This window comes from Anomaloglossus baeobatrachus, chromosome 7, assembly GCF_048569485.1.
Source record: "Anomaloglossus baeobatrachus isolate aAnoBae1 chromosome 7, aAnoBae1.hap1, whole genome shotgun sequence".
In the NCBI taxonomy this organism is placed as follows: domain Eukaryota; kingdom Metazoa; phylum Chordata; class Amphibia; order Anura; family Aromobatidae; genus Anomaloglossus; species Anomaloglossus baeobatrachus.
In genome coordinates this window covers 12,810,553-12,834,726 of record NC_134359.1, presented here as the reverse complement: position 1 = coordinate 12,834,726, position 24,174 = coordinate 12,810,553, and the positions used below count along the sequence as shown (strand labels likewise).

Below are 24,174 nucleotides of genomic sequence, written 5' to 3'. Positions count from 1 at the left end.
GCGTCTGGGGGAGGCCGTGGGGCTGCGTCTGGGGGAAGCCGTGGGGCGGCGTCTGGGGGAGGCCGTGGGGCGGCGTGTGGGGGAGGCCGTGGGGCGGCGTGTGGGGGAGGCCGTGGGGCGGCGTGTGGGGGAGGCCGTGGGGCGGCGTGTGAGGGAGGCCGTGGGGTGGCGCGTGGGGGAGGCCGTGGGGCAGCGTTTGTAATAAAGCTGAATCATTTTCTGTGATACTCGAGTAACTCCACGTCTTTAGTTCGGGTTCCATGAAGGAGGTGGAGGGGAAACGACGTTCTGATCCCCTTTATTTTGGGTCGAGTTCTCTATAATCATTTTTTACTTCTATATTAGGAGACCTCATAGACCTGTTTGAACCTTAAGTAGTCTTCTGGGTGATCGGTATACGGCATGGCCAGTGACTCTTCATGTTCACTCTTATTGGGGTCTTGGTTCACAGACCCCCAATGATAATGTCGCCAGTGTTGACACCTTAGAGGTGTACAGTGCACCCGCTCTATATCCATCCTCTCACACTCCACTATTAGGCTTCACGTGGATGAGGACCCTGTAATCGGACGCATCATCCGTCGCTTTGTATCAGGTTCTCGCTCTGATTCCACAAGGTCACATTTGTTTTACGCTTTCTCCTGTTGCATAAGTCAGGCGTGGGTGGCACAGGCGACTGCCGCAGTCCATGAATCAGTCCCCGCACGTATCCTCCGTCTCATGGTACCGCGGGCAGCAGAGGGAATATGAGGGGAAGTGACACAAGGAACACGCGAGAAATCCCATTTAAAGGGGTAATGAGTTTATCCATAAATAGTGGAACAACCTTGGTACAGACGGCTAAATGTCTCTTAAAGGGGTATCCTAGCTAATAACACTTGCCTCTTAGCCTTGGGGTTAATTTTGTAGGGAAATCTCACTTATTGCTGGAATGAAGACAATCCTCCGCGCTCCTGCTCCAGGGGACTGCGGACGGCGCGGAGGGTCCTAAATGAATGTGGACAACCCTTTTTGTATCTCTCTAGACATGTCTGGTTTGCCTATTGATTTCAGTGTGTGCCATGTAGGCTTCATTGTAGAGCTACCGCGGTATATGGGCATTTAGTGAGCAGATCCCTTTAAGAGGTCCCAACAGTTGAACCCTCCACAATCAGTTTATCAATATGGGACCCGTAAAAGGGAAAATTGTCCAACACTGACATCCCCTTTAAATTAAAGAGGTTGCCACTACTTTTACAATCATGGTCTGTCCTTAGTATAGGTCGTCAATGTCTCATTGGCTGGGATCTGACATTGGTACCCCACCAATCTGCAGTTCTTGGTGCCGGTGGCGTCATTAGGAAGTGCTTGGTTCCGGAGTTGCCCTGTCTTGTGATAGTGGCCACGGTGTGGTACCGCCTCCTATTCAAATCAATAGGGGGCGATGTGCAATACCTGGCCGAGGCGGCTATCAGAAGACAGAGCAGCTCCGGAACTGAGCATTGCCTGCTGCCGCCGCCGGCACTAAGAGCAGCTGATCGGCGAGGCTGCCGGGTGTCGGACCCTAACCGATCAGACAGTGATGACCTATTCTAAGGATACACCAACAGTGTAAAAGTGGGGACAACCCCTTTAAGGCGTGCATAAGATTTCCATCTCCAGCTGATCTCCGGGGTCAGTCACGTTGCGTTGCGTTTGGCTTGGACCTTGTCCATGACTCCTGTTTGGATCTTTGGGCGCAGATTTGAGGGATCATCTGCCCCTGATATATGGAGGTTTGGTTTCTGGGTCTCATTACATTAGATTATTTCTGGTTTTAATCTTTTAACAATCATTAAAGTAATTGCCCCCCTGACCCTTCCAACAGAAAGAAAGCAAACCTGTTCTCCCGGCTGAAACTAAAGCGGATCAGGTAGTGGTGGCGCAGCATGGCGCAGTGACGGGGGACCATTAATGCGTGTGATGTCATAATCTCCACTAATGATTTGGTGTCTGTCGTCAGCTGTAATCCTCCCCTGACAGAAGTCTTCATGTTTTATGTGTGGCCGTTAATATACGTTTTCCTCCTTTTTGCATGCCTGTGTGCGGTCGCCGGCCTGTTACCTGGCCACAGCGTTACATGAGCATTCGAGGTGCGAGGCACAGGATGCCTCAGTGATGTCACTCATTCCTAGGGATCTGATTGGCTGGGATATCCCGTTCATGCACATAACCCGAATAGACCCCCCTTCACTTCAGTATGGGACCATCGGATCAATTTGATCTAATTTTATTGTCTCTTTAAGTTTATATCGAGCATTTACCCGTAGTTTATAGAGTTTCATAGGTTTATAAAGACATAGTCGGCTTCTTTAGTTATAGCGCCACCCCTGTTCATAGGTTGCCTCTGGTATTGCAGCTCAGCTCTATTGAAATAAATAAGGCTGAGCTGCAATTCCACAAAGCATCTGTGACTGGGGGGGCGCTGTTTGTGGAAGAGCGTGGTCATGTTTTTCTGATTCTGTTTTGCATAACGTAGACCCCCAATGTAAACTGTACCCGGGGGGCCACCGCCTGCTACTGTCCTCATAGAGCAGAAGGGACTATTGACCTCCCTTTGCCCCCAATAAGAAATTAATAAAAAAAAATTAACCCTAAATGCAGCTGTAGAATAATGAGGGCCACGTTATACCCTTGTGTTAACCCTTTAATGCGTGGTTTGCGTTTTCTCGTATTTCTGCATGCTTCTTTAATCCCATAATGGAGATGATAAAATCGGCACACGATGGAACAAAAGGGCCATGCTCTAATCTACGAAGCTCTCCGGCTGTGGATAGCCCCCGATACAGTCTTGTGCTGCCTCCTTGCATGCAACGTATTCCCCTAGAGACGTGCAGATGTTGCGGGGTACGATGGACACGTATTAAATATGTCCCTTCGCCCTAACAAGTGATCTTTGCAGGGATCATCAGAGGTCATGGCTGAGACCTCCTGTGAACTGGAGCATGACCAATCCCTGAACACTTGGCCCCATCCGTGGTCCAGGTCAGGGGTCCATGTGACGTGAACTAATGTTTTACATGTCTATGTTGTTTCTGCAGTGACTCCAGCCCTGCAAAGGTGAATAAGACTCCATCCTCCCCTCCGGATGGACCTCCTGCTGCAAGTACAGAGCCCAAGACCACCAACCATGCCTCTGAGGAACCATCTGCTCCCGCCTCCTTCTTGGTGGATGCCCCAACTGTGGTCATATCTAAATCGCCTTCTCAGGTATCCCAAGACCCAAAGAGTCCGTTAGTAGAGTCAGTAGAAACCTCCGACATCTCATTATGCAGCCGCCCCGGACACCCACAACTGGCCATGGACAGCAAGATCGAAATATGGTCTATGGTCGGATAGACTCCTCATTAATGGAGGCAAACGAGTGGACACCAGTTATGATGACCCTCCTGATTTCCCATGCGATGTCACTCAGATTGTGGATATTTTAGTAGGATTTGCCTCTTGGTTGAACATCTTGAAACCCGTGTGTTAGAGGGGCTAAATCTTGATGTCCATGGCCTGTTTTCAGGGGTTCCCCCCATGTCTTATAGACTGATCAGATGAGAATATTGGAGGTGTCTGAGTTTGGATCCCATCGATATGCCCCTTCCTCTCCATGATGTTCTGTAGAGGGTCCAATCTCCTTTTGGTTTCCATCATAGATTTGTGCCATTTCACACCTCTGTGGTCTATTGTGGGTTTTCAGTTTGTACAGGACAGGTTTGGGTGGTCTACAAAGCACCAGGGTCTCTTTATGTTACTGATCATTGGAGTCTCGGCTCATAGACCACCCCTCACTATGTTGTAGCTGTTTCCAGTCCATCATTATGATGTCCTCTCCTGTCCTCCTCCATGAGCGTGTCCATGGACCATTCCTGGTGCCATCATGATCTCGAGCATTACGTGTCTCATGTCACTGGTTGTAACCTTCAGGATTTCACTTGATTATCCCCAGTAATCAAGTTCTGACTCTCTGAGCTCCGACTTCTCCTTCTCCTGACGACCTTCATCTTGTCCTGGTCACTGACTGACGTCTTCTAATCCTCTGCAGCATCTGGAATCTGCTTTCCTGCAAACATTGTGTAGACTGTAGTGTCTGTAATGGACGGGTGGATCACTGTCACGGGATCCGAGATCTATAAGGTGATCAGGGGGATGAGACCTTTCTTGCACCACTGTCTTTTTCTATTGGATCCTCTGTGGCTTCATACTGTTCTCCTGTAGCGTGTGCAGCGTTCTAGCGGTTATGTCCCCGACTCATCACGACTCGCGTGTTGTGTGCACTGGAGAATGATGCGCTAAATTTATTAGGAGTCATTCACCTCTTATTGTATTTGGCGAATCTTCCAGCTGCCGCATGTCACCGCAAGCAATGTCCGCCAGTCACTGCAGTGTATGTCTGGCGGACATTATGATGAAGGTGTCGCCATGGTCCTTCTTGGCTAAACGTTTCCACTTTTTAAAGAGCTGGTGGAGATTGCGGGGACTGGTGTAGAAACCTCCAAAAAAACTAAAAAGTCACAATTTTTTCGCAGTCTAGGGGTTTTGCCACAATTCAAGCAGGTTTATGGCAGAATTGTGACAAAAATGATTTTATATTAGGGACTAAAGGGGGCTTTACCCGCTGTGACATCGGTAATGATATATCGTCGGGGTCATGTTGTTAGTGACGCACATCCGGCGCCGGTAGCGACATCGCAGCGTGTGACACCAATGAGCGACGATCAACGATCGAAAATTGTTCAAAAACGATGACCGTTGACACGTCATTCATTTCCTTAATGTCGTTGCTGCTGCTGGTACGATGTTGTTCCTCGTTCCTGCGGCAGCACACATCACTATGTGACACCGCAGGAACGAGGAACATCTCCTTACCTGCCTCCACCGGCAATGCGGAAGGAAGGAGGTGGGCGGGATGTTACGTTACGCTCATCTCCGCCCCTCCGCTTCTATTGGCCGGCCGCTTAGTGACGCCTCAGTGACGTCGCTATGATGCCGAACGCTCCTCCCCCTTGAAGGAGGGATTGTTCGGCGGTCACAGCGACGTCGCTGTCAAGGTATGTGCGTGTGACGCTGCCGTAGCGATAATGTTCGCTACGGCAGCGATCACCAAATCTTGCACGAGCGATGGGGGCGGGAGCTATCATGCTCGACATCGCAAGCAATCGCTAGTGATGTCGCAGCGTGTAAAGTACCCCTTAGTTCCTTATTGTGGATCCATAAGAAACTGCAGTGTATACAATGTTACGAAAATAGTTTATCATCTATCGATCTATCTATCTATCTATCTATCTATCTATCCCTCTATCTATCTATCTATCTATCTATTTATCCCTCTATCTATCCCTCTATCTATCTATCTATCCCTCTATCTATCTATCTATCTATCTATCTATCCCTCTATCTATCTATCTATCTATCTATCTATCTATCTATCTATCTATCCCTCTATCTATCTATCTATCTATCCCTCTATCTATCCCTCCATCTATCTATCTATCATCTATCTTTCTATCTATCCCTCTATCTATCTATCTATCCCTCTATCTATCTATCTATCCCTCTATCTATCCCTCCATCTATCTATCTATCATCTATCTTTCTATCTATCCCTCTATCTATCTATCTATCCCTCTATCTATCTATCTATCTATCTATCTATCTATCTATTTATCTATCTATCTATCTATCTATCTATCTATCTATCTATCCCTCTATCTATCTATCTATCTATCTATCTATCTATCTATGTATCTATCTATCCCTCTATCTATCCCTCTATCTATCTATCTATCTATCTATCTATCCATCTATCCCCTCTATCTATCCCTCTATCTATCTATCTATCTATCTATCTATCTATCTATCCCTCTATCTATCTATCCCTCTATCTATCTATCTATCTATCTATCTATCCCTCTATCTATCTATCCCTCTATCTATCTATCTATCAAATCAAATCAAATCAAATCAAATCAATCAATCTATCTATCCCTCTATCCCTCTATCTATCTATCCCTCTATCTATCTATCCCTCTATCTATCTATCTATCTATCTATCTATCTATCTATCTATCTATCTATCTATCTATCTATCTATCTATCCCTCTATCTATCTATCCCTCTATCTATCTATCCCTCTATCTATCTATCTATCCCTCTATCTATCTATCTATCCCTCTATCTATCTATCTATCCCTCTATCTATCTATCTATCTATCCCTCTATCTATCTATCCCTCTATCTATCTATCTATCTATCTATCTATCTATCTATCTATCTATCTATCTATCCCTCTATCTATCTATCCCTCTATCTATCTATCCCTCTATCTATCTATCCCTCTATCTATCCCTCTATCTATCTATCTATCTATCTATCTATCTATCTATCCCTCTATCTATCTATCTATCTATCTATCTATCTATCCCTCTATCTATCTATCCCTCTATCTATCTATCCCTCTATCTATCTATCCCTCTATCTATCTATCCCTCTATCTATCTATCTATCTATCTATCTATCTATCCCTCTATCTATCTATCTATCTATCTATCTATCTATCTATCTATCTATCTATCTATCTATCTATCTATCTATCTATCTATCTATCCCTCTATCTATCTATCCCTCTATCTATCTATCCCTCTATCTATCTATCCCTCTATCTATCTATCCCTCTATCTATCTATCTATCTATCTATATATCTATCCCTCTATCTATCTATCCCTCTATCTATCTATCTATCTATCTATCTATCCCTCTATCTATCCCTCTATCTTTCCCTCTATCTTTCCCTCTATCTATCTATCTATCTATCTATCTATCTATCTATCTATCTATCTATCTATCTATCTATCTATCTATCCCTCTATCTATCTATCTATCTATCTATCTATCTATCTATCTATCTATCTATCTATCTATCTATCTATCCCTCTATCTATCCCTCTATCTATCTATCTATCTATCTATCTATCTATCTATCTATCTATCTATCTATCCCTCTATTTATCTATGTATATATCTATGTATCTCTCTATATATCTATCTGTCCATCCACCCTCAGTGATGCTTTTCTGTGTCCTGGCTGGCTAGAGGTGGCCGCTGCCTGGCTTTATGAAGGCGCAGGGCTCGGGGCATTTCCTATTCTGCTGCGCACACTGTCTGCGCTGCTGACGTCTCTTCTACTTCTCTATATCTCCAGAAATCCTAGTTTCTGCGGCATTGCACAGCAGTATTATGTCCCCGGGCGGAGGACAGCAGCGTGGTGTAATACTGCACCGCAGCCAGCACTTACTAATGCCCCATGATGAAACATTGAAAATAAGGAAGCTGCAGAAGTGTGTACCCCAGAGCTGTGCTCACAGCAGAGACGGCGCAGGGCATCACTAGGAGACAATTGTAGGGATCATTTTTCTCCAGTCCATGTCAGTCTTTTTGAAGGAGCAGCAGCGCCACCTGCTGGCACATTGCAGAATTACAAATAATTGCATTTTCTATTTGATAATAGATTGTAACGTTAGTGAATTCTGCATTGTTCATGGACCGTCCAGCATATAGAAACTGATACCCGTCCCCGGTCTGTGATTCCGGTGTCCATTTTCTTTCACATGTTGTAATTTATTTGCTTTTGTGTCTGTATTGTCGGTGTAATAATAATTGATGTTTTTGTGCAAGGTTCATCCATTGCAGCGGTGAAATCACCTGACATGTGATGGACCCTGAGGTTCTGTGTTTCCTTTTTTTTTTTTCTAATAATATTTTTGTATATTTGTGTTTTCCCCTTTTTTCTTTTTGGGTGGGGGGTCGTTTGGATTGTCTTTGCTGTTAATTTACTTGCATGTAGCTGAGGAAAGGCCCTCCGGTTCCACCACCACCAAAACATACGCCCTCCAAGGACATCAAGCAGGAGAATATCATCGGTCTGTTTGATGACAATTTTGTGCCCGACATAAGTGTGACCACCCCCTCACAGGTCAGCGGCTGCCGCCCACCCCCCAAATACTAACACCTGCATGAGAGCCACACGAGGTGTCACTTGTGGAGAAGACCAGAGGGGACAGAGAAAGGGGAGGATACAAATGTTTATTAGTCCATCAGGTCTAATAATGTCAAGCAACTTTGTAAATCTTATATTACATCATATCTAATACTCCAGTCATATCCAGAGCTGCAATATCTATTCTACTGCTACATCGTGTGTTATCCTCCAGTCACCTCCAGAGCTGCAGTCACTATTCTGGTGTTACATTGTGTCTTATCCTCTATTCACCTCCAGAGCTGCAGTCACTATTCTGTTACATCATGTCTTAACCTCTATTCACCTCCAGAGCTGCAGTCACTATTCTGCTGTTACATCATGTCTTATCCTCTATTCACCTCCAGAGCTGCAGTCACTATTCTGCTGTTACATCATGTCTTATCCTCTATTCACCTCCAGAGCTGCAGTCACTATTCTGCTGTTACATTATGTCTTAACCTCTATTCACCTCCAGAGCTGCAGCCACAATTCTGCTGTTACACCATGTCTTATCTTTCAGTCACCTCCAGAGCTGCAGTCACTATTCTGGTGTTACATTGTGTCTAATCCTCAATTCACCTCCAGAGCTGCAGTCACTATTCTGTTACATCATGTCTTAACCTCTATTCACCTCCTAAGCTGTAGGCACTATTCTGCTGTTACACCATATCTTATCCTTCAGTCACCTGCAGAGCTGCAGTCACTATTCTGTTATTACATCATGTCTTATCCTCTATTCACCTCCAGAGCTGCAGGCACTATTCTGCTGTTACATCATGTTTAATCCTTTAATCAAATCCAAAGCTGCAGTCACTATTCTGCTGTTATATCATGTCTTATCCTCCAGTCACCTCCAGAGCTGCAGTCACTGTTTTGTTACATCCAGTCTTATCCTCCAGTCACCTCCAGAGCTGCAGTCACTATTCTGCTGTTACTTCGTGTCTTATTCTCCAGTCATCTCCAGAGCTGTAATCTCTATTCTATTGCTACATTGTGTCTTATCCTGTAGTTACCTCCAGAGCTGCAACCACTATTCTCCTGTTACATCGTGTCTGACATTCCGGTCACATTCAGAGCAACAGTCACTATTCTGTTGTTACATCATGTCTTATCCTTCAGTCACCTCCAGAGTCGCAGTCACTATTCTGCTGTTACATCGTGCATTGTTATCCAGTCACCTCCAGAGCTGCAGTCACTATTCTGCTGTTACATCGTGCATTGTTATCCAGTCACCTCCAGAGTTGCAGTCACTATTCTGCTGTTACATTGTGCATTGTTATCCAGTCACCTCCAGAGCTGCAGTCACTATTCTGCTGTTACATCGTGCATTGTTATCCAGTTACCTCCAGAGCTGCAGTCACTATTCTGCTGTTACATCATGTCTTAACCTACAGTCATCTCCAGAGCTGCAGTCATTATTCTGCTTTTACATCCTATTTTATTCTTCCGTCACATCCAGAGCTGCATTCTCCTGTTACATCATATGTTATACTCCATTCACATCCAGAGCTGCATTCTCCTGTTACATCATATGTTATACTCCATTCACATCCAGAGCTGGATTCTGCTGTTACCTCTACCTACATCTTATTATACATGAACTGAGTGTGCACCAGCGCAGGCAGCAGAGCAATTCGATGCCCTGTGGTCTGGGAGAATACTGAATGCAGCTCTGGTTGTGATTGGAGTATATGATTATTGGAGTTACAAAGTTTCTTAGCATCTGCACATTCTGTAACATGTTACTGATCACTAGTCTTGACTTTATGTGATATTTCTGCTCGGGGCGCAGCGGTCACTGCCCCGGGGGAGGGAGGGAGAGTCACATATTTTAGGATCTCTGGGCTCGATAAGGAGTGACACCTCTGTAATAATAACACAGTGTATCCTCAATGGTCTGCAACCTGCGATGCAGCTGATACTACAGCCCTCAGCATGGCCTTCCAGCCACAGGTTGCAGACCCCTGCACGATCACCAGCGGACACTGGCCGGAATGGAAATTTCTATAAGGAAAAGGGGGAGAATTTTCCAGATTGATGTAAAGTGGAGCAGCCAATCAGAGTATAGATTTCATTTACTAAAGGACTTCTGAAATCTGAGTGCTGGAATCTGATTGGCTGTGATGAGTGATTGCTCCACTTTGCACCAGTTCTGATCCTGGTGCGTCAGACTCTGGACGAGCGTCACTTTGCTGCTGGTTCCATAATTCTGGGGCCACTGTCCGCTGGGGCCGTTGTCTGTGCATGTCTGGTGGTAGCTGTTTGCATGCTCCGGTTCTTGCATGCATTTTTTTATGCTTTGGTAACGGTTTACAGATGCTTCCATAGGTCTGATATGAGTGCACTCAGGTTTAGTGTCCTCAGTCTTCACCTGCAGGTAGAGCAGACACTTTGTGAATGCATTGTCCTAATTAACCCCTCACTTGCTGTAAAGCACAAGGTATAGATGCACTCGGAGATGTCTCCTCCTCTTGGCACAAATCACAACTATTTTTGCCTCTATCCAATGACGTATAAACCAAAATCCAGGAACATGGACGATCCCAAAGACGTAATGAGATCTTCCCCAGTGGTCCATTGCCTCCGTACATCGGTCTCCTCTCTGACTGTCGTGTATGAAATCCGAAGGCTCAACATATGGAGTCGTTGTATCAGGGGATTACAACGTCTCTGGTGGTCTCCATGCATGCTCTTCTGCTGCGGCATGTTCTGGGGGGACGGGTTGGGTTTTTATAGACAGGTCTACAGTTCCCGGCATGTTGAGGGCTCTCCAGGCTCTTTATTTGTTCATCCTTATTAACTTCTGTCTAACTTTCTTACTAACCATTTTCCTTGTGCTGCTAAGTTTGAGGCTGTGTGGCCCCAAGCAGAAGAGCCCAGTCTGTTGGATCTGGACTTTGATCCCCTCAAACCTGACTCCGGTTCAAGTATGGCCCCCGCAGGTTCTTCCCAGGTTTGTGGTGACCCTTCAACAAGGGCACGTTGGAAGGCTGCGGAGTCATGGATGGATAAAGCAGGGGTATATGGGTTGGTGGAAGAATGGATTGTGGATGTATCGGAGGGAGAGCATGGATGTGTACATGGATACGTGGGTGCATGATTGAGTAGATGGATAGATACAAGGAACAATAGAGGATGGATGGGAGGAGGGCTGGGTAACCCCAGAGTTGGGTAAGTGGATAGTGGAATGGATTGCAGGATGGGTGGATGGATGAATGGATGGATGGATGGATGGATGTGTAAGTGGATGGATGCTGAGTGGATGTGGGATTGACTAATAGATGGATGAATGGGTGATAAATGGGTGGATGAGTCAGAGAATAGGCTTCTGGATGGATGGAAGGTGCATTGGTGGAGGAGTGGATAAACTCGTTGATAAGTGGTTGTCTAGATAGGTGATGAGGGGTGTAAGTGAATGGGTGAGAAGATGGGTGGACGGATGATGTATGTAGGTGGATGAGTGGGTGAGTGGATAGATGTCTTAATGAATGGATGGCTTCTTGCATGGACACAAGTGGATGTAAGTATTGGTGTATAGGTGGTGATTATGTAAGAAATGGTAGACAGATGGGTGGTTGGTCGGGTGAATAGTTTTCTTGTGTGAGTGGGGAAGTTCATCGATGGGTTTAATCTGGTAAAATAAAGATAAGGCAGAAAATTGATGATTGTGTAATGAGTGGAACAGGCGGCCACGAGAGGTGGTGAGGTCTCTTTCAATGGAAGTCTTTAAAAAGAGGTTGGACGGACATCTGTCTGGGATGATTTAGTGAATCCTGCTTTGAGCAGAGGGTTGGACGAGATGACCCAGGAGGTCCCTTCCAACTCTACCATTCTATGATTCTATGTAAGGGATACTGGACAGGTGGGAATCTGTATGGTAAACATATGTGAAGGTCTAATAAAGGGCTGGATGAATATTGAGTGGATGGATGGATGGATGGATGGATGAATGGATGGATGAATGGATGGATGGATGGATGGATGAATGGATGGATGGATGGATGGATGAATGGATGGATGGATGGATGGATGGATGGATGAATGAATGGATGGATGAATGGATGGATGGATGGATGGATGGATGGATGGATGGATGGATACAGGGCAGATATGATGGTTGGTGGATAGATATTAGGAGGATGTATGGGGAATGATCAGAGACAGTCAGGAGTCGGGTGACACCTGCCGTGGAGATGAGATTTTTCACCAGTGTAAATATGTGTCTATTTTTTTCCATTCTTGCTGCAATTCAGCCTTTGTCATGGGATCTATGGGAGGTAAGAAACCCAACTAACTCAGTAACTCTTCCTGTCACGAGTTCTTCCATCTTCACGACTCTTCCCTTTCTGATGTGAGCAGTCTGTGTTCAGCACGTGGGCTGCGTACAGGAGAGTCACATTGTGCCCATGGGCCTCCACTCTTGGGATATATCTATGATTTGTCAGGTAGACTGAAACAGGATCTGCATTTGAAGGGTTATTTGATCATGGGATTATGCACTGATCACATTAGCCGTCTCCTCCTGATCTGGATTCCTTTTGCTGATGAACCCTTCTTGTTGATTGGTCTCCTCTTCTATCCATGGATGGTGGCACCATATACCATGGATGGTTGGGTTTGTATTCTCATGTCTGCAGTCACGTGGTCCAACCTTTCTATTCCTGATGTCCAATGTGAGGGAAGCATCCATCTTTTCTTAGTGGCTGGTGCCCCATCTTCTAAGTCTATCTACACCATTATACTGTAGAAAGTCTGTGCAGCTTATTAGGAGCGGACTGACTCTGACCTTACGGCAGAGATACTTGGCATTATTAGCTTTACTGTTTATTGGGATCTTTTAGATTCCAAATTAGCAGCCAAATGTTTGCAAAATCTGTACCAGCTCCTAATGCCCCGTATAGACATTAGATAGTCGATGGCTGAACGCTGGTTTGGTCTCTGCCTGCTGCCCGTGCACCGGCGCGTTCTCTCTGCCCAGCGCTCCTGTGTTCTCTGCTCTCCGGCATCTCTGCTGGTGGTGAAGGATCGTCAGCCCGAGATCAGATCCTTTACTCCTGTGTCATCATCTGTCAGGAGACCCCATACACAGTGGACTGTCAGCTGAACCCATCAATACCGGCTGACATAAGTCTTATGTGTATGAGGGTCTCATCCGATGCAGACCCCTCACACTGTGTCAGACCTATATCTGTCATATTACAAGAGCACTGATCACATTGTGCCCCCCTGAGGCCCCCATACATGTTAGGCTTGACCATGTCCAATCCTTTTTCTTAAGGCTGAGTTCACACATCCTGTAATCATCCGTTAGATCAGATCCTGCAGAGATCCACTGACAAAATAATCTCTGCCGGATCCGTTTTATTAACATTGGAGTCTATGGAGAACGGATACATTAACTGATTTCTATTTATCTGCCATTTGTATCAGATCTTGTAAGAAAAAAATGGATCTGTTATAAATGCAAGAAAAATGGATTACTAAATAGCAAACGGGTAACGGATCCGTCCTCCATAGACGTCCCACAGACATCAGTTATTTAACAATGGACAAAAAAGTTGTGTTTCCAGAACCTTTTTCCAATGGATCTCTGCAGGATCCGCTCTAACGGATGATTACTGGACAGGGGAGCTCTGCCTTACCCTGATGGAGACATCGCCTCCTGAGCAGCTTACTTTGCTCTGTTCTTTAGGAGCACGTGCACGCTCAGCCGAGACGAGCGTTCATGTGTTTGAGAGAGATGACGGACTGAGCTCCACCTGAGGGACCTTTAGACCGCAGCCCCTCCGCCTGAATCTCTGCTCCCCCTGCAGTGACCCCTCCGTCCTCATCACTTCTGCAGCTTTGTCACATTGAATTGTCTCCATTGTTTTGCTAAGAGCTTTGTCTGGAATGACAGGAATGGGGAGCGGTGAAATCCCCGGGATAAAGCCGATGTTCACTGGCCGGGGCTGACGTTCCTGTGTCCGGCAGAGACGCTCCAGGACTGTCTGCAAAATATAAAGGAATTCACAATAATAGAAAGATCGATGTAACAGGACATCGATAATAATGTATCAGCAGCAACAATGTAACACAGGAACGATACTTTGTTTAGAAAAGGCATCGATACTTTTCTATGAGGGAACCACAAGCACAATGTGCGATGACCCAGACTCTGCCTAGATCGCATTATACCATCTGGGCTCCCAGTAAAAATCATCTTTACACCCCAAAAATGAAATTATGAGCGCGGCCAAATGGATATTGGTTGAATCTTGGGTCGTGGATGGGATGTTAGATGGTGGAGAGTCTGGGGGTCCCGGCCCCTGTACAGCTGATATAGACAGAATTCACCACCAGTAATAATGAGTATAGAGCACCACCCAAAATACAGCGATCACCAATAAGGCGGCCTATGGAGCTGTCTACTCTATCAGACGTTTCTCTGGTGTAGCAGAGTCATTGGCATTCTCACGGCCACAAGAAACATCACGTTATAGGATGGGGGGGTCCTCAGGTGGTAATGTGGCCCCTCAGATACCAGGGGCCGCTATAACGTTTGTGCCTCCTCCTGGCAGAGATAACACTGGACGTTCTCCCTGAGGATGATCTGTGTATGATGAAGCCGCCATTGTGATCTCGCTCACTGCATGTTGTGTCTTTTCTAATCTCCTTCCCTCATTCTTCCTCCGTCTTCTCTTATTCTCTCCTTCCGGCTGCCAGCCTGAGCAGAATCCGTCTGGCAGCTCGGACCAGGGCGACCCCAGTACAGACGCCACATTTGTAGTAGACTGGTCCAGTCGGCCCAGTGAGTCTGACCCAGTAAGTATCCGTCTTATTCTACGTACAGTCATTATTAGGAAGAGTCAGCTCCTCACTGGGAGCATCCAGGGAACCGGGCAGAGCCCCCCCGCCCCAGAGCTGAGCCCCCCGCCCCAGAGCTGAGCCCCTCGCCCCTGAGCTGAGCCCCTCGCCCCTGTGCTGAGCCCCTCGCCCCAGAACTGAGCCCCTCGCCCCCAGAGCTGATCTCCTTGTCCCAGAGCTGATCTCCTTGTCCCAGAGCTGATTCCCTCGCCCCAGAGCTCAGCCCCTGGCCCCGGTGCTGAACCCCTCTCCCCAGAGCTGAGCCCCTCTCCCCAGAGCTGAGCCCCTCTCCCCAGAGCTGAACCCTCCTCCCCAGAGCTGAACCCTCCTCCCCAGAGCTGAGCCCCTCTCCCCAGAGCTGAGCCCTCCTCCCCAGAGCTGAGCCCTCCTCCCCAGAGCTGAACCCCCCTCCCCAGAGCTGAGTCCTCCTCCCCAGAGCTGAGTCCTCCTCCCCAGAGCTGAGCCCCTCTCCCCAGAGCTGAGCCCTCCTCCCCAGAGCTGAGCCCTCCTCCCCAGAGCTGAACCCCCCTCCCCAGAGCTGAACCCTCCTCCCCAGAGCTGAACCCCCCTCCCCAGAGCTGAGCCCTCCTCCCCAGAGCTGAGCCCTCCTCCCCAGAGCTGAGCCCTCCTCCCCAGAGCTGAGCCCTCCTCCCCAGAGCTGAGCCCTCCTCCCCAGAGCTGAACCCCCCTCCCCAGAGCTGAGTCCCTCACACCAGAGCTGAGTCCCTCACACCAGAGCTGAGTCCCTCACACCAGAGCTGAGCCCCTCACACCAGAGCTGAGCCCCTCACACCAGAGCTGAGCCCCTCTCCCCAGAGCTGAGCCCCTCTCCCCAGAGCTGAGCCCCTCTCCCCAGAGCTGAGCCCCCCCCCAGAGCTTAGGCACTCCCCCCAGAGCTTAGGCACTCCCCCCAGAGCTGAGCCCCCCTTCCCAGAGCTGAGCCCCCCTTCCCAGAGCTGAGCCCCCCTCCCCAGAGCTGAGCCCCCCTCCCCAGAGCTGAGCCCCCCTCCCCAGAGCTGAGCCCCTCTCCCCGGGAGCTGAGCCCCTCACGTCAGAGCTGAGCCCCCCGCCCCAGAGCTGAGACCCTCCCCCCGGGAGCTGAGCCCCTCACCCCAGAGCTGAGACCCCCGCCCCAGAGCTGAGCCCCTGAGGTCCCAAAAGCACTTCACTTACCTAGAGAAGACTTTCCCGAGACATCTGCCAGCGCCTCGCATGCACGAGTATGACGGGATTCATGGGGTGTTCTGTCCACTGGTGTCACCCATTTCTCTTACATTAAAGGGATTATTCAACTTCGGGGCCTTTTTTGTTTTTACTTTAGTGCAAGTATTTGGGGCTGAAAATAATTTTGAATTCTGGGTTTCATTAAATATATTGCTCTGTTTTGGCTTTTATAGACTTTGCATTTCTCTGCACATTTAATATTAATGTGGTCACAAATCAGAGATAAAAGTTAATACCTCTCCTGTCAGAATGAGCTCACTGACAAACTCTCAGTTAGCTCATTCTGCAACCATCAAACAGTTAATAAAACCCAATAATAAAATCATTTTTTAGCTCAAAATAAATGGATTTAAGTAAAAAAAATAAAAAAATAAAACAAAATATATTTATCACCCCTGAAAATGGTGGAACCTTTATTGGTCATAGTTTATGACGGGGTTGCTAATAGTTATTACTAAAGCTATGTCCCACTTAAGATGTGGTGTTCAGATAAAGTGGGGGAGGGTAATCGTCTGCACGCCTGATTTATTTTGGTAAATTTTTTGTAGGAGTTAAGGTGTTTTTGAGATAAAGGATTTGTCATTTCGCGGAGGAGTTATGAGGCTTTTGGGAAAGATAGTAAGTCATTGTGGGAGGAGTTATATTACATATGGGAGAGTTTGTGTATATGGGAGGAGTTATATTACATATGGGAGGAGTCATATATGGGAGGAGTTATATTACATGTGGGAGGAGTCATGTGTATATGGGAGGAGTTATATTACATATGGAAGGGGTTGTGTATATTGGAGGGGTTATATTACATATGGGAGGAGTAATATATATGGGAGGAGTTATATTAGGTGTGGGAGGAGTTTTGTGCATATGGGAAGGGTTACATTAAATGTGGGAGGAGTCATGTGTATATGGAAGGGGTTATATTACATGTGGGAGGAGTCATACATGGGAGGAGTTATATTACATGTGGGAGGAGTCATGTGTATATGGAAAGGGTTATATTACATGTGGGAGGAATTATATTTCTGAAGTGTGTTAAATATCTGGGGGGTCTCTGGTATGTGACGGATACGTTCTGATGTGCGGGAGGATTTGTCTTGTCTTCAGATTTCGGGGGGTTTGAGCTCTCGCGGTGTCGACAGTTTCCATCTTCCCTAGTAATTATCTCCGGTCCATGAAGCGACTCTTGGATCCTGTGTCTGTAGCAGGACAATCTCTGTACCCCTGTGATTGGCCACAGTTTCCCAGGATGGTAGATGGATCAGATCTCTCCAGAGTCCGACCGTATCTTCTCGTCTTTATTTCTGGATTTTCAGGTGCAGAATTAGTGACCGATTAATGATTTCTCCATTTCAGCCGTCAGAGCCGGCACCGGACGCAACACCCAAAAAAGAAGCGGAGGTGAAACCGGCGGCTCTGGAGAAAGATTCCAGTGTAAGTCACAGAAAAAGAGATTTACTGTAAAAATGGGGGAAAAAAAAAATCTTCCTTTGTCCCTATATTAACACATCCGGCCTCTGGCTCTGTCAGCTAAGTGTTATCATAGGGACAGTGGACAGGAAGTGTTGTCATGAGGATAAAGGCAGAAAAGGTCCTTCAGGAAGCTGGTAGCGCTAATACTTTACAGAGCGAATAGGATGCTACTAGGATTTGCTAGATTTTACCCATTTGTTTCATAGATGGATAATATTGGATAGTGCTGGTAAATATAAGCAATGTCCAGCCGTTCTTGAGATATTGACATTTTTCTTTTGTTTATGGCTCGCTGCCTAGGAGACCGACCACCACTGCTACACAGGCTGTTAGCACAGCACTGACAGGAATAGGAGGCAGACAGCATTTCTATCCGCCTTGAAAACAACGCTTACAAGCTCCATAGAAATGACCTTGTAAGCGCTGCACATGTTCTGCTATCTAGCAGCGGTGATCGGTCTCCAAGGTAATGAGCTATAAACAAAAGAAAAGTGATAATAGCTCGAGAAAAGCTGAAAATTTGAATAAGCGGCAAATTGAAAAATTGCTCAAATTTCCACCATTATCCAAAAATATCTAATTGGGAACAATAATTTACCGTATTTTGCATCTTAGACATGGGATCTCACTTGACCTGTATTATTGAAGTTCTGCCTTTGATTTGCAGCAGTCCAGCTCTCTGCCGGCCGTCGTCACTGAGACTTTCTCTGCCACCGTGAATGGTACAGTGGAGAGCGCACCCCCGAAGGCGGCCATGCCCCCGGGATTCATCTATAAGGTGGGGCTCTCATTTATTTTTCAGTTGGAGCCTTTGTATCCATTGGTCTGATAATGTAGCAGTAGTTTGTGATGTCGACTGTGGACCCCGTCACCACCCTCATTGCTGTATTTGCTCTCATCCTTGTAGATATTTGGATTCTTCCTGATGGTTTTGGTTCTTTTATTCTTTTTGGTTCAGGTTCGGGCCCAACACGACTACGGAGCAACCGACAATGATGAGCTCAACTTGAAATCTGGAGATGTTGTTCTAGTAACCCAGTTCGATAACCCAGAAGAACAGGTGAGCGGACCTGACAATGTAGCATCTGAAAATACGAAAGGGGCCAAGTTAGATGAAAAATCCCCCCCAAATCCCACCCAAGCCCCTGCATAGTGTTAGAAAGAGAGAACGAATCCTATGCTAAAGCCTACTGAGATATCCCTGGGGGGAGGCGACCTTGTCCTCTCTGGGGCACCCAAATATATAATAGAAATTGTGACCTAATGTCCACAGTCCATAGACCTGATCGGTGGACTTCACTGAGGACGGGATCAGATAAAGCCCCGATGTCTCAGCCTGCCTGGAATCTGCAGGGACAAAGAACAGAGTGTTGATACATAAATTGCAACATTGTATCATTGTAACATCTCTAGTGTTTTACCGCTAGAGCATAAGTGATACATTTTGGTATTATTTACACCAGTTCTCAATTCCAGGACTCCCATTCCCCAGCACGTCATGATTTCTGGATTTTCTTCGTATCACACAGAAGATGGAATCATCATCAAGGCATCAGAAATGGCCACGTTTCTCATCTGTGTGACCCTAAGTAAGCCCAGAAAACACGATTTGTTGGGGAATATGAGTGCTGGAATTTGGGGAGCATTCATCAAAATATCTCAGATCAGTGGTCTCCAACTGCAGCTTTTCCAGCTGCCAGGGCATGCTGGGAGTTGTAGTTTTCCACAGATTGGAGATCAGTCTTAGGGGTACATTGCACACTACGACATCGCAGCTGCGATGTCGGTGGGGTCAAATTAAAAGTGACCCACTTCCGGCATCGCATGCGACATCGTAGTGTGTAAAGGCTCGATGATACGATTAACGAGTGCAAAAGCGTCGTAATCGTATCATCACTGCAGCGTCGGCGTAATCCATAATTACGCTGATGCGACAGTCCGATGTTGTTCCTCGCTCCTGCGGCAGCGCACATCGCTGTGTGTGAAGTCGCAGGAGCGAGGAACATCTCCTACCGGCGTCACTGCGGCTTCCGTAGAATATGCGGAAGGAAGGAGATGGGCGGGATGTTTACATCCCACTCATCTCCGCCCCTCCGCTCCGATTGGCCGCCTGGCGTGTGACGTCGCTATGACGCCGCACGGTCCGCCCCCTTAACAAGGAGGCGGGTCGCCGGCCAGAGCGACGGTCGCAGGACAGGTGAGTCCATGGGAAGCTGCCGTAGCGATAATGTTCGCTACGGCAGCTATCACAAGGGTATTGCTGCTGCGACGGGGGCGGGTACTATCGCGCTCGGCATCGCAGCATCGGCCTGCGATGTCGCAGCGTGCAAAGTACCCCTTAGGTTCTTCAGAGCAATGTGTTGTCTACATCTAAAGTACAGAAAAAAAAAGACCCAAGTCTTGCATTGCCATTGGTGCGTCCTCCTGTCTCATCATCGTCTTTTGCAGGATGAAGGCTGGCTGATGGGAATTAAGGAGAGCGATTGGCTTCAGAATAAGGAGTTCGATCAACACAAAGGAGTCTTCCCAGAAAACTTTACAGAGAAATATCAGTGAGGAAGACCGGCCCTTTATCTCGGGGATATAATGCAAATTTTCTGTGAAAATTATCAAACCACGTCTACCCTATGAACAATTAACCCTACAAGTGTCAACTTCAAGGTTCAGTTCAATAATAGACGCAAGTATAGTCAATAGATACAGTTCCTGGAATGCTAAAAAAAATGTATGTTTGTGCCCCCATTTCCACCAGCGGACGAGATTATGTCGATCTTTGGTCTGTTACAGGTTGATTGGTTGTGGAGGGTCTCCCCCCCAATGTTTGGATGCTATGTAAGAATGCCAAATGGGGTGTGAATTATACAATGTGCAACTATAATAGTGGAGCCGGACATCATCCACCCCTCGTCATCGGTCTCCTAGCGCCTATGACACCAGTATGGCTTCCTCTGTTGTGATATAGTGGAGTTTGGCCTTCTTTCCCCCATCGTCATCGGTCTCCTAGCGCCTATGACGCCAGTATGGCTCCCTCTGCTGTGTTATAGTGGAGCAGGTTATTGTGCACCCCTCATCTTCGGTCTCCTAGTGCTTATGACACCAGTATGGCTCCCTTTGCTGTGGTATAGTGGAGTCAGCCATCATCCACCCTTCGTCATCATTCTCCTAGCGCCTATGGCACCAGTATGGCTCCTTTTATTGTGATATAGTGTAGCCGTCCATTGTCCATCCATCATTGGTCTCCTAGAGCCTATGACACCAGTATGGCTCCCTTTATTGTGATATAGTCGAGCGTGCCATCATCCACCCCTCGTCATCGGTCTCCTAGCGCCTATGACACCAGTATGGCTCCCTCTGCTGTGTTATAGTAGAGCCGGCCATTGTCCACCCATTGTCATCAGTCTCCTAGCACCTATGACGCCAGTATGGCTCCCTCTGCTGTGTTATAGTAGAGCCGGCCATCATCACCCATCATCAGTCGCTTAGCGCTTATGAAGCCAGTATGGCTCCCTTTGTTGTGATATAGTGGAGCCAGCCATCATAACCCATCGTCATCTGTCTTCTAGCACCTATGACGCCAGTATGGCTCCCTCTGCTGTGTTATAGTAGAGCCGGCCATCGTCCACCCCTCGTCATCGGTGTCCTAGCACATGTGACGCCAGTATGGCTCCCTCTTTTGATGTATGGTGGAGTGGTCACTTTGGATATAACGTGCCATGAATTAATCCACTTGATATCCTCGTGTGGTTGTCTCCACCATTGTCTGCCCACATATTCACCCTCCATTACTCTACTAAAGCCATCAAATATTTGGACAGCTCTGCAGCAGGTATAGGGAGTGCTTATTTATTGTGTTTTTTTTAATATATATTTTATATACTGTGATGTCCGCAGCTCAGGGCAGGGAATTTCACGATTTTGGTGTGATGTAAGAATATAAGCATACGTACACATCCTTGTTTATATAGGACACTGCTACTCCTCGGACTGACGCCTCTTTATATAGTAAAGCCTGACTCCAGCGTAGAATCTGTTCACCGATGAGGATCGGTATTACATGTATTACGCAGCGTACGTTATGTGCTGATAGTTCAGGCGATCGCTGTGTTAGTACAGGTACATCCTGCTGTACAGTAAACAGACTCTCCATGCTGCATAGACTTGTTTCAGGTTCCTCTCACAAGGCAAAAGCATGGGGAGACTCAGCATAATAAACTGGATTTAGGCTTTAATGAGTTCTGAGGCCCCCATAGTGGAGACTAATGGCAACATTTCAAATATTATCATTTTTGTAAAAAAAAAAAAGTTACAAAAAATTAGAAAAAAAAAAATCAGCAAAAATTCTATCTGTGAAATCCCAAAAATGTGGATAATTGAATATGGACCTCATTTGCCAATAAGGTTCACAAACCTCGTGATGCCATTTATAAGGCGGTAGCTTCAGGCTATGACAAATCTTTCCTTACTTGGGGTCCAGGAACTTGGTAATTTGGTGTTTGAGGGTCCGCACTCAGAGAATTGATGGTGTGAATCCTGTGAGATCGGGTGATCTGCACCATTGATCGTCATCGCACATTATTCTAATGATTTCTGTTCAGTAAAACTTGGGATTTGCTCCTCTAAATTGTGAAAATGTTCCCAGTGTTCAATATTTTTAAAAGCCAGAATAAGTTTTCAGAGGTTTTGGTTTCTTTCCCCCCATAGTTGTGCATTATTGTGTACGATATCATTGAGATTGGAACCATTTTTTCTTGTGAAGTTTGTCATTAAAATCTTATCTGTTTGTGGTTGTCTCCGTGAGCAGCGGCTTCTGTTTCTGAATTATTAATCAATCTTCTTACACACAAACTCGAGCTGTCCAAATGTTTCATGGATCTCGCCGCAGATCGCTTGCGCTGAGTGTTTGCTTCAATGGGCTGGATCCCAAGAAAGATGTGAAGCAGCAGCTTTGCCCTTGGTCCAGGTGGTCTGTGGTAGTAATGTTCCAAGAATATTCGACCCCACAAATTGTAAACAAATAGCAGACAATGAGGAAGAAACCTTGTAACAATAAGAAATAATGCAGATATTATCTCCGAGATGAGCTATCATCTCGGTGCTCAGTATCTCAGAGCTCTCAGACTGGGAAAACTGCTCAATGTTTGAAACAATAAGTCAATATTGCCTTCATAACTCAAAATCTGAGCTACTGTACTGTGTCCATGACTGAGAACATGTATCAAAGGCCTTAATTGTCTGAGATAGTATCCCAGGACCGCCTAATGCCATAAACATGAAATATTGATCATTTAGCTAGACCTGAAGGTAAATATCTCCTGTATGACCAGTTTTACTGGGATCAGAGCTATTGACTGAGATAATATCTCTGCAATCCTAGAGAATAAATGAGGGTCTGAGATAATAAGTCAGTACTTTCAGATCAGATCATTATTGCAAACCATCCAAAATGTCATCCCAGGAGCTCACTTGAATACTTTGAGATAGTCTGCACTCTGTAATGGGTTAATGACTGAGATAATATTTCTCAGTGGGGACAATAATTGAGCACTTTGAGGCAAGTGAATACTCTGAAATAATTCAATGACTGAGGTATTAGATCATTAAGCTATAAACTATGAGCTAATAAATCTGTGCTGTAAGCTAATAAGTCAGTGTTTGGAGATAGAAAGTCAGTGCTCCAAGAGAATAGATCAGTTCTCTGAGCTAATACGTCACTGCTCCAAGTCAATAAATTCATGCTCTGAGATAATAAGTCAGAGTTACGAGGTACTACATCAATGTTCTGACATAATAAATCAGTTCTCGCATATACAAGGTTAATCCTATGTGCAAATTAGTCAGTGATCCGTGATAATAAATTAGTGCTGTGAGTTCTGAGCTCTTGTAAAATAAGTTAGTATTCTGAGCTAACATGTTAGGGCTCTGATATAATAAGTCAGGGCTCTGATATAATAAGTCAGGGCTATGATATAATAAGTCAGGGCTATGATATAATACGTCAGGGCTATGATATAATACGTCAGTGCTCTGGAATAATAAGTCAGTGCTGTGAGATAAGTCATTGCTCTGGGATAATTAGTCAGGGGTTTGAGATAATCAGTCAGGGTCTGAGATAATAAGTCAGGGCTCTTGTAAAATAAGTTAGTATTCTGAGCTAATTTGCTAGGGCGCTGGGATAATAAGTCAGGGCTTTGGGATAATAAGTCAGGGCTCTGGGATAATAAGTCAGGGCTCTGGGATAATAAGTCAGGGCTCTGCAATAAGTTAGGGCTCTGAGATAATAAGTCAGAGCTCTGGGATAATAAGTCAGTGCCCTGATATAATCAGTCACTATTTGGCCGTATTATCTCAGATGTTCTTTGTCCAGTCATTATACATAGCCTGCAGGTTCCCGCCAATGCTGCTTCCGGGGTCCGGGCTCATGAGTGCACAATATATATTTATTCTGGAGGACGACTGTGGCGCTAAATGACCGATGACGACTTAAAGGTTCAGAAATGTTGATCATTTCCGCTTGCCCCCAGCACCGCATTGTAAGTCCCCCCCCCCGCGGCGTCCATGGCTCCCCCCATGATCTTCCGTTGCAGACCCCCATTAACCCCTTGTGTTTTTA

General features: G+C 46.2%; 1 protein-coding gene across 9 annotated transcripts in view; it reads left to right on the top strand.

Annotated features, from left to right (window-relative positions):
- Positions 1 to 22,361, top strand: part of BIN1 (bridging integrator 1) — a 114,810-nt gene extending 92,449 nt beyond the window's left edge. For 2 of the 9 annotated variants that reach the window (XM_075317031.1, XM_075317033.1), the window contains 10 exons: positions 1,847 to 1,891; positions 3,060 to 3,228; positions 7,851 to 7,979; positions 10,870 to 10,977; positions 12,278 to 12,301; positions 14,730 to 14,828; positions 17,448 to 17,525; positions 18,232 to 18,342; positions 18,523 to 18,624; positions 20,013 to 22,361. In XM_075317031.1, the coding sequence (XP_075173146.1) occupies positions 1,847 to 1,891; positions 3,060 to 3,228; positions 7,851 to 7,979; positions 10,870 to 10,977; positions 12,278 to 12,301; positions 14,730 to 14,828; positions 17,448 to 17,525; positions 18,232 to 18,342; positions 18,523 to 18,624; positions 20,013 to 20,120 (973 nt within the window). In that variant the 3' untranslated portion in view covers positions 20,121 to 22,361. The remainder of the gene's footprint in view (positions 1 to 1,846; positions 1,892 to 3,059; positions 3,229 to 7,850; positions 7,980 to 10,869; positions 10,978 to 12,277; positions 12,302 to 14,729; positions 14,829 to 17,447; positions 17,526 to 18,231; positions 18,343 to 18,522; positions 18,625 to 20,012) is intronic. The other 7 variants (XM_075317032.1, XM_075317035.1, XM_075317034.1 and 4 more) reach the window with 6 other exon arrangements.
- The last annotated feature ends 1,813 nt before the right edge of the window (positions 22,362 to 24,174 follow it).